This window comes from Elephantulus edwardii, unplaced genomic scaffold (genome assembly GCF_000299155.1).
Source record: "Elephantulus edwardii isolate Elephantulus edwardi_28Jun2011 unplaced genomic scaffold, EleEdw1.0 scaffold00073, whole genome shotgun sequence".
Classification (NCBI taxonomy): Eukaryota; Metazoa; Chordata; class Mammalia; order Macroscelidea; family Macroscelididae; genus Elephantulus; species Elephantulus edwardii.
Window position 1 is genome coordinate 766,809 of NW_006399823.1, and position 13,840 is coordinate 780,648.

Consider the following 13,840-nt stretch of genomic DNA (forward strand, 5'->3'; position numbering starts at 1 on the left):
TTGTGGAGAAACTGGAACCGTTATTCACTGTTGGTGGGAGTGTAAAATGGTGCAACCACTGTGGAAGGTGGTATGGCGCTTTCTCAAAAAGTTGCAAATAGTGATACCATTTGATCCAGCAATTCCACTATTGGGAATATACCCCAAAGAGACCATAACTGACATCCAAGCAGATATATGCACAGCCATGTTTATCGTGGCTCTGTTCACAATAAGGAGTTGGAAACAACCCAGGTGCCCATCAACAAACAAATGGATAGAGAAGCTGTGGTATATCCACACAATGGAATACTAAGCTACATTGAAAAACAAGGATCTCATGCAATATTATTCAAAATGGGTGACCCTGGAGGAATTATGCTGAATGAAGTATCTCAGTCACAAAAGGACAAATACTGCATGGTGCCACTGTTGTAAAACAGGATTGACATTGGGGTTGGAGGGAGACTGAGAAAGATGGGTTAAATAATGAGTACTGCATTGAAACAGATGAAGGAGAAAACTGTTTAAAAAGGATATGTGATTAGGTATTTTTGCCATGACAGGTGTCTAGAGTGAAGGCTACATGGTGGAGTGGACCTGGGGGAGGGTTTGTAAAACAAAGAAAGAATTTTTCTTTTACTTTTCGAAGAGGGTAGTGTACTGGGGGGAGGGTCGGGAGGGGAGAAAAGTGCAACAATGAATGAATGGAAATCCAAAGTCTGTAAATTTTTACTGAAATTAATAATAAAAAATACAAAAGCAGCAAATAAAAAGGGAAATCTTAATTGGATACTGCTAAGGTGGCTCTCCTCATAAACTTTCCTGTCTTTTCACTTGCTTTTCCTCTTTTCATGATGTTCTGAATAAAATTACTTTTCCTTTCTAGTTAAGTAACTTTCCCTTAAGAAAGTTCAAATCAAGGCCACTCACTAGTTATAACAAAGCCTAGGAACATGCTATACATAAAAACTCCCTCATCACTGAAGAGTAGGAACTGAGTCATAGCTGACCCTCTAACGGGTTTTAAGAGGATGTAAATAACAAAGTAGAGATTGCTCATCTTTCTCCCTCAGAGTAGCTAGTAGGATTTGAACCACCCTCCTTTGAGTTGGCAGCACAACTCTTTACCCATTATCTCTCTCTAAATAAGTAGCCTGGAATTTGACTATTATAGGCAGCCTCAGGTGTTCCTTTCTTTAACTTTATAACAATTTCTGTTCTGAGTTGTCTGAAAGAGGTTCAAGGATGCTCTCCATAGAGAATTGTGCTGTTAACCCAGAGGCCACGCTTCTCTGGTGGTGCAAATCCTCTAGTGGCTCTGAGGGAGAAAGATGGGAGATCTCCTCCTGTGTAATCACAACCTCAGAAACCACACTGGAGGCTCAGTTCCAAGTTCATGAGCTCTGATTGAAGCCTGTTTCCCAACTCTGCATTTCCCAGCAGGTAAGGTTAATAACCCTTGGCCTAACAGCTTTCTAGATGTGGATGGGGGTGGAGGGAAGAAGTCAGCGGTAGTATGAAATTTTGAGAGAATACCAGGGCTAGAAGGATCACTGGTGGTGCAGAGATTAACTGAAAGGTTGGCAGGTCAAACTCAGGTAGAAAGATGCAGCAGTTTGGTTCCGTAAAGACTGCAGCATTGGGAATATTACAGAACACTGCTATTTCTTCCTACAGGGCTGCTATCAGTTAGACTTGATGCAAGGCCAGTGAGTATCATGAAGAGAATAGAAGTATAATTAAACTTGAAAATTGTCTAGTGGCTTAGTGGTAAGGCGTTGTGCTGCCAACCCAAAGGTACTCAGTTCAAATCCACCAGCTGCTCCATGGGAGAAAGATGATAGCCTCTGAAGACTCAACAGAGGGTCAGCTATGAGTTGGTTCTGACTTGACTGTTGTTGTTATGGTTGTTAGATGCCATTGAGTCAAGTATGACTCATAGCAACCCCATGAACAATAGACCTGAATTCTGTCCTATTCCTGTGCCATCCTCATCGTCTCTGGTATATTTAAACCCATTGCTTCTGTCAGTTTGTCAACCCATCTCATTGAGAGTCTTTCTCTCTTTTGCGGACCTTTCCAAGTATGATGCCCTTTTCCAAGGAGTAGCCTCTCCTAGCAACACACCCAAAGTATGAGAGATGAAGCCTCACCATTTTTGTCTTTAAGGAGCACTTTGGCTACACCTTTTCCAAAACATACCTGCTCTTTCTTTTGGCAGTCCATACTCTCCAACATCACAACTCGACAGTACATAACAAAAACAACAACAGCAACATATTAATATAAGGGAGCTCTGCTTAGATTAGAATCCAGCTGCCCTGTGGGAGAAAGATGAGCAGTCTTCTTCCATGCTATTTACAGCCTCTGAAAACCCACTGGAGGGTAAGCTATGAGTTGTTTCCAATTTGCTGGCAATGAGAGAATTTATACCAATATAAATATGCGTCTGTTACTGATTTTTTTTTTAACTGGCAAAGTCATTCCTCATTTAGCATCTGATTACCAAAGCTGTTCTTGGTCTTTGCAATGTGATTTCATCTTGACAGTCAGCATTTCTCAGCCTAACAATGGCTTCCTTTGAAATCTTGGAGACGAATGAATAAGCATACATATATTCCCTAGAACGGAACCATGATTTGCCAATAGACTCAAAGCAGGACACACGTGTCAGCTAGTACAGGTTACAACAGAAGCAGCAGACGCCCAAGTAGCTAAGCTGGCTGACCAGCCCGGCAATCCATCAGCTGACCCATCTATTACAAGGACCTGCAATCTTGGTCCTGTTGTTGATTTGAATCTGCTTGACTCAATGCCTACACGCATTTTCAAAAGAAAAGAAGGTATCGATGAACGCCTCAAAGGAAATAGGTACAGGGTCTAGAGGGTTTATGCTTCCACTAATTAGCTGGTAAGATTTTCTGGAACTCAGTTTCCAAATCAGTTTTGAGAAGATACACTTGATACAGTTAGCGCTGGTGGTACAAAGGTAAAGCACTTGGTTGCTAACTGAAAGGCTGACAGTTTGAACCTACACGCGGCTACAATAGAGAGAGCTGCGTGATCTGCTTCCATCAAGATGACAGCCTGGGAAATCCGAGGGCTATTCTACACTATGAGTCGGAACAGTACTAACACTACACACTTATTACAGAGTCACTTAAATAATGAGGCCAGAGATTACAAGGCTTGCCTCAGTTCAAAGGCCATGAAGCTATCCCTTTGCTGTCAAATCTAGCTCTTCTTTCTCTGAAGCCAAATGTTAACCTCATCTGACCCTGCAGTTCCACATTTCTATGATCATTTTGATGGGAGTTTGCATGAATGCAAATAGAAAAAGCAATTGCTTTTCCTCCAAAGAATGCATCTAATTCAAATTCTCCCAACTGCAAAATGCTTTGAGGCCTTCAGAGAACATGAAGGTCCCTCTCCCAGGTCTTAACAACAGTATTTCAGGATGATTCTCAGAAGCCTTTGTCATTCCCAGAAACCAATAACCTTGGTAAGAATAAAAGAAGATATGCCCATGGGGAAGAAGATAAAATACTGAGACTCATCCCATTCTGGGGCCAATTGTGAGCCGTTGCTAGAGGAGATGAGGGCAGCATTTGGGGATGGAGTTTTATTGGTGTGAGGATGAAATTAACTGTGAATGTCCTATGCAGGTACTGGGTTGACCTAACGAATGCTTCATTCTCCTTGTCCCTCATGCATCCTCAGTCCTGATTCCCAGGGTGGCTTTCTGCCCACCATCCTGGGCAAGATGATCATTCCAGGAAGGTGAGAGGAAGGGCCAGCTCTGTCCACCATCAGCAGTCCTGACTAGTCTTAGTTTGAACAGAGTCAGATCAAGAGCAGGAAGGACAGGGAGACACGTGGACTGAGGAGACAGAGGAGAAGAATCATGAGTGAGGGAGAGAGAAACAAACACAGATCAAGAAATAAATAGAAAGCAACAGATGGAGAAAGGCAGAGAAGGGGCGGAGGGTGGGGAAAATGACAGAAGGAGAGAGAGGAGAATTGGAGGTAGTAGAGGGAGGGAAACAAGGAGACAGGAAGACAAGGGAGAAATCAAATCACTCTGAGCAAGCACAAATTGGAAGCTTTCAAATCTTTTAGCTAAGGCTTCATTGGACACTCCACAGTCTTGGTTCAAGATGACCTCTGCCTCTCAGGGTTCTGAACATTACAGCTGGATTTGCTTCTCATCATCTATGACTCAAACCTGATCCAATAGCTTCCTCTGAGGCCAAAATGAATGGATCATGCCTGGTTTTCTAACCAAATTCAGTCCAGTGAGATTCAATCTGAGGCCATTGTCAGGGGAAAAAAAAAAGATCTTTTCTACCAAGCCTTTTGGTTAAAAGGCTGGCAAAAGCCTGGACCTGCTAAAGTCACAAAAGATATCACAAAATCAAAGCACAAGAATCTTTTACTAACATAGAAGAAAATAGGTCAGAAGCAAAATCTTGCAAACCATCTGAGCCCCTGGATACAGCTGTGCCTGATGTCATTCATGCTTCTTGTGGGCCTTTTTATATATGTGAGTTGATTTCCTTCTCCAGATAAGTAAATTTGGGTTGGAGATTCTCTCACTGGCATCTAGAATCTCACTAGAATGTGAAAACTCACCTATTAGTCTGGCCTGGTTAGCCAGCTTCTGAGGGTTTCCTCAATCCTCATCTCTTCTGAAGGGTGTGGATGAGCTGATTTGGAGAGTTAGAAGACTTATATAAATCTACACTGTGGCTGGGTGGGTAAACAACCAACATGAGGAACTAGGGGATATTCCCAAGAGTTCCTACATGACACAAGTGCTTAAGAGTCTTAGTTGCTAAGTGTGAGATTGGAGATTTGAGTCCCTCCAGAGATGTGTCAGAAGAAAGCCTGACAATTTAAAAACTAAATGAAAACGGGGGGGGGGGAAATCCATTCTTGAAAATTCTATGGAGCACAGATCTAATTTGATCTTTATGAGGTTGTCATAGTTAGAATCAAATGATGGTAACTAGTTTATTTGTTGTGTGTTTGTTTTGGGTTTTTTTAAAAGGACTAAGAGTCACTGTATCAAAAAATATTGGTTGACATTGAATTATTTCAGGAAGTAGCAAAGGATTAAGAACCAATGGTAAAGAAGAAAGACGTCTTAAGCTGCACTGAAGGCATTTACAAAAAATAAGGCCCCAGAAGTTAATGGAATAAAAATGGAGGTGTTTCTATAAACAGATGAAGCTCTGAATGTTCTTACTAGTCTCTACCAAAATATTTAGAAGACAGCTACTTGGCAAACCGACTGGAAGAGACCCATATTTGTTTTCATTTAAAAAAAAAAAGGGTAAAAAAAAGGGTGATCCAATAGAATATGGGAATGATAGGTGGGGGGAACCTCCATTAATATTACATGCAAATAAAATCTTGCTGAATATTACTGGAAATGTCTGGGATAGGAAATCCACAGATAACTTCCAGAAATTTAAGTTGGATACAGAAGATGCTATGGACCAAGGGATATCATTGCAAAGAATAACACAGGGCTTTGTGGATCATAGCAAATTATGGCTAACACTGAGAATAATAGGAATCTAAGAACACTTAATTATGCTGATGTAAAACTTGCACATAGACCAAGAAGCAGTTGTTTGAATGAATAAGGGAACATAACATGGTTTAAAATTAGGGAAGTTGTGTGTCAGGCTCATGCCCTTTTCCCATATCTATTCAGTCTGCATGTTGAACAAATAATTCGTAGAACTGGACTTTCTGAAGAAGAATGTGGCACCAGGATTGGAGCAAGACTCATCAGTGACCTGCCTTATGCAGATGATACAACCTTGCTTGCAGATAGTGAAGAGGAGTTAAAACATTTGTTTTTTAACCCTAAATATGGATTGCATCCCAACATTAAGAAAACCAAAGTTTTCACCACTGGACCAATAAGGCAGCATTATGATAGAGAAAAGTTTAAAGTTGTCAAGGATTTGGATCCACAGTCAACACCTATGGGAGTGACAGTCAAGAAATCAAAAGAAGTGTTGCATTGGGAAAAGCTTCTGCCAAGGACCTCATTAAGGTTCCAAAGAGCAAGGGTATGAGTTTAAAAGACTAAGGAGCTCCTGATCCAAGCCTGTTCATTCTTAGGCATTTGCTTCTTATGATTCTAACTGTTGATTCTTACACATCTGAAAGTCCATTAAGGAAGACCAAAGAGCAGTCAATGGCTTTGAACTACGGTGTTGACAAAGAGTTTTGAATATACCAGGGACTGTGAAAGGAGAAAACAAATCTGTCTTGGAGGGAGTGTAACCATGCTCTCCTTAGAGGAATGTTTGGTAATATTTAGTCTCACATACTTTGATAATGTTGTCAAGAGGGGATAGTCTTTGGAAAGAAATATCAAACTGGGAAAGGTAGAGTCAGTGACAGAGAAGACCATCAAGGCAATGGGTTGACACAGTGACTATAGGATAGCGCACGTTTCAGATCTCCTAGTCAGAGGGTTGCTATGAGTTTTGGTTGACTAGGGTATACCTCAAACAACAGCAGTAAGTCTGGAGATTCTGTTTGTTAGTTTGTTTGTAGCTGGGAGTTCCTTGGTCCCAAACCCCGCCCCACTCACCTTCATCGCTGGTATGAGGCTCAGTGCCATTGTCATGGTCAACTTCATCGATGGTCCCTGGCTCACTGTGTGGGCTGTCACTGCAAGGAAACACATGGAAGGGAACTCACCATGGGGCTGTCTCGCCTTACACACTTTCAGCCTCCTAAGAGCACCTGTCCATTCACCTCTGGGTCTTTACCCTATCACATCAGACGTTTCTGTGGGCCCCTCCTCTGTGAGATGCCCCTGAACTTTTCCTCTAGGTCCCCATAGCCCTGCACTCTGCGGAGGTATCTTCTTGGTCAAGGCTGTCAGTGCTTAGGTGCTCTGTAAGGTGTGAAGACCAAAGTAAAACCCTCAGTACCTGTCACCCGAGGGACAAAGGTCAAAAATGGTGGACAGAAAGGTGGCTTTGGCTAAGATGTGTCTTAGCATCCTTGCAAACTCTCTGGGATGAGACCTAGGATGACAGATCTAGAAAGGGGAATGGAAGCTAAGGAGACACAAGGTTCCTGAGTTGCTGCTTCAAGACGTCCGCCCAGGGGTGAGAGCATAGATCAGGCTGCTGATGTGTGTGCTGCCTGAGTGACTCCAGCTCCATCGCATTTTGTCATGAGCATGACTGCACTGTTTCACTTCCTGCTACCTCCTCCCTACATTAAAAGCTTCTTGGTCTGACTTCATTCATAGTCTTTTTATTGAAATGTTGCTCATTCATAGTCTTTTTATTGAGGTGCTGCTTGAACCCCTAACCTCAGCCAGGAAGTGTTCGAGATATGAAAAATGTAGTGATGCATCAGGCAGACAAGGTCTCTGCCTTCACGGTCCTTATGTTCTAGAAACGGGACAGGAATAAAGTCCAACAGGCAATAAATAAAACAGTTGCCAGTTGAAATATGTGTTATATAGGAAACAAACGAGCAGAGACAAGGATGGCAGAGAGTCAGCGTCAGGGAAGGCTTTTAAAGGAAGATGACATTTCAAATGTCATGTCAAGGAATATGGACTTTATTATCAAAGATTCCGCATTAGTTGCAGGATAGCCCAGAGTGTAAAGTATCTTCCATAACCTGGCACCTTCTAATCGATGTAGCCTTCTTTCTCTCCATTCACTGCACCTGTCCATACTGTTTTCTGTTTTTTGAATGCTTGGGGTCACTCATGGTCTCTTCTATTGACCTAGAACATTCTTTGTTCACTTTTCACAAGGACAGTTCATCTTTGACCCTCAGTTCAGTCTTTCTATCTCCAGGAGGACTTTCCTGACCTTTTGAGACTGGCCTAGGGCTCCACTTCTGAGCTACCTGAGGCCAGGGGTTAATCTAATTAGTGGATCTATCTCTGCCTCTAGCTCAGGGCAGAGCCCATGACAGGTGCGTGATAACCATTTATTGGCTGAATGAATATCATTCACCATTATGAGAAAACCCTAGGCCATATGCTGCTTTTCAGCTTTCAAAACACTTCTGAAATGACCATGCAATTAATAATTTTCCTTTCTTACGAGAAACAAGTGAGATTAAGAAAAGTGTGGTTGTTGTATTTTGTTCTTGGATAAATGTGCACAAATCTGTGTGTCCTTTACAGCACACTAATTATATATTGCAACAAGGAAACTGGTATGGTTGCAAAACCTGTGAAAAGCTCTTCTTTGTTCACACATAGGGATGCTTGCTGGCTGTTTAATGTTTCTATTACAGAACAGGAACTGACTGGCTCCTTAGTGTCTCCAAGGAGATTATGGAGCTGTGATCAGACATCACAATGGCCCGTTCTTCCCGTGGGGAGGGTAACAAAGGGACTGGAACATTGCCCTTCTTTGGAGTGGTTATCCAAATATATCCACAGAGTTAAAGCAACTCAGGAGTCCATGAATGTTTTTGTTGTTGCTGGGGTGGGGTTCTTTGTAATTTTTTTTTAGGAGTCCAGGAGTGTTTTAAAAATTCGGGAGACAAATTCCCCTGTGGGCACTTGTTTGAAAGCAATACAAGTAATGCATAAATCTATAGTGGCATATTGCCTTGGATTCATACACTCATTGTGTTCTATCAGAACTGACTCATAGCAGGCCCTCCACTGGGTTTCTCAGCCTGTAAATCATACAGGAGACTGACCATCTTTCTCTTGTGGAACTGCCTATGGATTCAAACCACCGGAGAGGAGAGGTCTTTGGGTTAGCAGTGAAGCTCCCTATAGACTGGGCCACATAAAGAAGTAGCAGAACTCCTTTGACTTGTCCGGGTCTCTTGGTATTCGGAATTTTCTGGCTTCACTACATTATAACATCTTAGTCTAGGGGAAGTAGGCAGACCTGGGTCCTAAAATGTTCTTCCTATCACTGAAAGTCTACAAACTTTGAGAAACAATGATATTTATAGAAATGCTGCAAGCCTTTTGCTCACAAAGTTGCTATGAGTCGTGTTCACCTTGATGGCAATCAACAACAGCATGACTGAGTGTAGCGCCACGTACAGAGGAGCTTAGCTAAGCATTGTGGGCCTGATGTGTCACACTCAAAAAAATATGAATTTACTCTGTGTGGAAAAGAGGACTCCAAAATGAAAGAGCAAGATGGTAAAGGCTCATGCTTTCATGAAATTCATGAAGTTGAAGAAGGGACTAGTCACGCCCTTTTCTCCTTGTGACTCAGCTTGGCCACTCAGTACATTATATTCCTCACCAGTGTGATTGGTTCAGGAATTGGCATCAGTCTAACCCTTGCTAATGAGACGGAGTTCTCGGGTTTATGCTCCGGCATTTGAAAAAGAGGTGGTATTTTACCACTGGGGATCCTGAGAGAATGAATTCTAAATTTGGAGTGCAGGTTGCCTTCTGGGAACTACTAGGAAAGAGGTTGTCTGAAATCTCTGGGAACCCACACAGAAGAAAACAAAGCAAAAGGATAGATAGAAACTACAGAAGCAAGTTCTGAAGACAACATCTGAGCCTCTGGATCTCTTATATCCGAAGCCATATTCCTAGACTGTTAAATGAGCCAGCACATTCCCATTTGGCTCAAGCCAGTTTGAAATATCTCCTTTGTAACTAAGAAAGTCTGGACATATACCCCTGTATAACGCACATACCCATAAAGCTGTTGTGAAGCTCAAATGAAACAAATGTTTGTGGAAGTACAGACTGTAAATCAGTAAGAACATTGAAGGGCTTCTTACTGTTCCTGTTGAGCAACAACAATGGTGGTAGTAATAATAATAAGAGGAGTGAAATCTTACCAATATTCTTCCCCTCCAGCCATGCATTTTTCATACACAGGCCCCTCTAGTTCCCGGGGACTGGGGAAGATGGCTTCATGATGGATGATGATGGTTTTGATGACTTCATTGACGTGTGCCTGGCAGGACACAGGGTCCTGCCCATCAGGGATGTGCATGAGAGTGGGGCCGAAGCAGATGGCCAGGTTGTAGGGATCCATCATGTTCTCGTCGCTATACTGGGAGAGGCTAGAAGAGAGGAGGGACCCACAAGTCACCTGGGAAAGGCCAATCTTCCCCCTAAAGGTCTCCTTTAGGGCCTCTGCTCAAGGTCAGGAAGGTTCCATGTTCTGTTGTCAACATAGTAATACCTGCTTAAGCCTCATCACACCCCCTCCCAGGAGGCAGGGCAGTGTCAAAGAGAGGGCCCCTTGGCTGGGCAGAGACACTCACTGGTTGAGGAAGGCGAAGAGGTATCTCATGACCACGATGACCACGCGGGGCAGGGTGATGAGGATTTGCTGGATCTGGTGCACCCTCTCAACTGGGGTCTCCAGTTCTGTAACATAAAGTGGCTTTTCAGGGTGCCTTTCACCCTCAATGGTGTGTTGGTTCCTGTCTCCTCCAATCAGCTCAGGTGGAGAGCTCTGACTCTAGGCCTGACAACATGACCCAGACCTGCTCAGTCAGACGATCACACTCCTCTAGCCACAAGAAGTGCTTTGGAAAGGGGTGTGGACTAGTCAGAACCAATCAGAGCTCATTCTTGGGACATGGAGACGGAGAAACCTAGGGAGAAGGGCATCCTTGAACTCGGGTAGAGGGAAGTCTGGAGAAGCTAGGGCTATCAGGAAAGAAGAGCTTACTTGAGAGTGAAGCTGGAATAGAGAAGGCAAGGAACAGATTTCAGTCAATGCTGTGTGATGACCAGGATCTGGGTGGGCTTGAACATTTTAGGAACATGAACCAACACTTCCCCTCTTCTGGATACAGCCAAAGTTGAGTTTTTGTCACATATAACCTAAGAGCCCTGTGAATACTACAAGGCCACATTTAATGAACCTTTTATAAATAAGCAGCTAGGGCACAAGGACAGCACGTAATGGGCACTTAGGAAACAAATGTTGAATAGATAACCACCATTCATGCTCTAGATTGGTCAAGGGTCTGGCAGACACTCAGGAACTCACAGCTGACCATCCCAAAGAAACAGCGATATACCCACTCCTCACTTATTAACATGGGTGGTCTTGAGGCCTGGGTTGTCATGCAAAAATTGGTATTATGCAGAAATGAAGGATAATTACATTGGATCACATAATGGAGAAGACACTGACATCAACTGTCAAACCTCTGAGATGCATTAACCCTACGGCTCCTTTTGTCTTGTATCTAGAGTTCTGTTACTGCCAAATGTACGTTGGTAATGGGCGAAATAGATTTTTTTTTCCTATTGCAAATGAGAAATGTTAGGAAACAAGGTCATTGTTAAAATGAAGAGTAGGTGTATTTTTAACAGTTAGGACTTGGGTGGCCTTGGTTACGAGATGAAAGGGTCTTTGAGGCTTTGCCCTGTGGAGAGGGGAAACCAGAGCTAATGAGAGCGAGCGGTCATACTCATGTTGTAGGGCTGACTCTCCAAATTGTCAGTGTCTTTTCCTCAGCACATAATTCTCTCACCTAGTCCTCCTCTACATTCTGTCAGTATCTTCCCTCTAAATAGCAACTTGGTTGTGTGTGTGTGTGTGTGTGTGTGTGTGTTTCTCCCCTGTATCCAAGGACTTCCCAAGAATACCTCAGTTAACTTTGCCTCATCTTCCCATTATGGCTCTTTCTGGAAGAATGTTAAGACAATATAGAGCTGCGCTTCCCAAATGGGAGGCATTTAGAAACATATGGGGCAGTTTAGGGGGTTGTCACACTCACTAGAGGGTGCTACTGGCAGGAGCCAGGTACGAATTGTTCTGACACACAAGCTAAGACTCTACCCTAAATGCCAGCAGTGCCTTCTGGAGAAACTCTGTGCCAGGCCCCATTATACACACTGACTTCTTACAGAGGACTTTCCTGTCCCTGGACACCGTGATGATGCCTCTTCTCTGTTCAGCACAATCTAGCTTATCTCCAAGGCCCAGTTCTGCTAAGACTTGCCCTTCCTTGTAGGGACAGAGTTAATCCCTCTATGTTGTTGGGCCCCTCAGTGGGTTTTCAGAGGCAGTAATTCGCATGGGAGGAGACTGACCATCCTTCTTTTGTGGAGCAGCTATTGAGTTTGAGCCGTATGACTCTGTAATTGCAGTGCTTATCACTAGGCCACCAGCTACGCACACACTTAAATTCCATCACCCCTCACTACAGTCTTTACTCAGTTTCCATTATATTATGTAATGATATTGTTTTTCTTAAATACTTTCTCTCATATCGCTATGTAAATGAGAAATCAAGAGGACTCAATATAATTAGAAGGTAATATAAAAATATCTCTCTAATTTCGAGTAAGTCAGAACAACACATAGCGAACATAAAAATAGACACAATCAAAGTAAAACCATGTTACTACATTACAGCTAGACATTTCTGCCTACAAAATTTCCAAGGCAGAGGACTGACTCTTTGTTTAAAAGGGAGATTGGCAGATAAGGGATTCAATGTGATGTGGAGGCTTGGGAGGAAGCTGAGAAGGGACTTTCTAGGCCACAGTGCGATTCAAAGTCTGCAATGTTTTGTGGCAGGTGGACATCCGTGCCTGCTCTGGCCTTGTTTACAAATAGGACTTCTGAGGGCTCTGGAATCTACAGGAGCTAAACAGGGCTCAGAGAAGGTCTGAAATGTGACTTAGAGCATGAGCTGGCTTCAGAAAGCTGAGCAGGAGGTTGGGCAGAGGGCAGAGGACTCAGGAAGGGTCCTTGACACAAGTCTCCTGCCTCCTATGGCTACCACCTCCTGGAACACTTTTTGTTTTATTTTGTTTTTTGTTGTGTACCATCGAGTTGGATCTGACTGGCCCAGGAGGAGATTGCCCCTCATTCTCCAGTAGAGCATCTGGTGGATTTGAACCGCGCAACTCTGGGATTGCGCGCAGCTTCTTGCCACTAGGCCACCAGAGCTGCTCTGGAACACCTTTCTTTCTTTCTTCTTTTTAGAACGTAATTCACTTTATTTGTTATAGAAAATCCACTATGTGGTGAACACCTTTCTTGTTGCACATATCCCCCAGAACATTTTAAGTAACATCCTTAGTGAAAGTAGAGGAGGAACAATTTCAAGCATTCTAAAAAAGAAAGATTATTTTACCTAGTTTTTAAAAAAGTATCTTCAAAAGGTTGCCTTGAGGTTTGGCATCTTACAGTTAAGGGGCTTCGACTCCTACCCTCCCGATGGGGGCTCTTGCCTTGATCCACAGGCACGTACTAACAAGACACTCACAGCTGCTGACGTCAGAAGAGACCGTGGTCAACTTATTTTCACCATTTCTCTTGTGTATCATGTCACCAGCCTGATCTCCAAACCTACGATCGCTCCCATTATCCAAGGGGAAAAGCTACATAACCCTTGCAAGGCATCACAATCTTTTCATCTTTGTTCCTTCTGATCCTGCTGGTCCACACCCTCAACCTCCTTCAGGATTCCTTGTGCTCATTCATGTCTCATGAAAGTCTCTGCTCATCCTGTTTTCTTGTTCTTATTTATGAAACTAAGTCCCCCCTCCCATCTTTCTTCTCTGAGCCCCCTCTGTAACTAGTGCTGTAACATCCCCTTTACTCTTTCATTATAAACCCAAGTCCATTCTCATCAATAGGTTTTGACTCACAGACACTGTAGGACTGGATAGAACTGCCCACAGGGTTTCTAACCTTATAGTAGCAGATTGCCTCCTGTTTCTCCTATGGAGTGACTGATGGGTTAAACCACCAATCACAAGTAGATTTCAAGTTGTGGGCGGGCCAAGGTCATCCTCCTTTCATAATGTCCCTTCTCTAAACCTAGCACAGTGCTGAGCAACAGCATGACTTCAATAAAGGAACTCATCATTCCACCAGGGACCCCC

General features: G+C 43.2%; 1 protein-coding gene across 2 annotated transcripts in view; it reads right to left on the minus strand.

Moving 5' to 3' along the window:
• Positions 1–13,840, minus strand: part of SRGAP3 (SLIT-ROBO Rho GTPase activating protein 3) — a 448,964-nt gene that overhangs the window by 20,153 nt on the left and 414,971 nt on the right. For both annotated transcript variants that reach the window (XM_006888900.1, XM_006888901.1), the window contains exons 16-18: positions 10,246–10,351; positions 9,814–10,041; positions 6,599–6,678 (exon numbers count right to left, since the gene is read on the minus strand). In XM_006888900.1, coding sequence (XP_006888962.1) covers positions 6,599–6,678; positions 9,814–10,041; positions 10,246–10,351 — 414 coding nt within the window. The remainder of the gene's footprint in view (positions 1–6,598; positions 6,679–9,813; positions 10,042–10,245; positions 10,352–13,840) is intronic.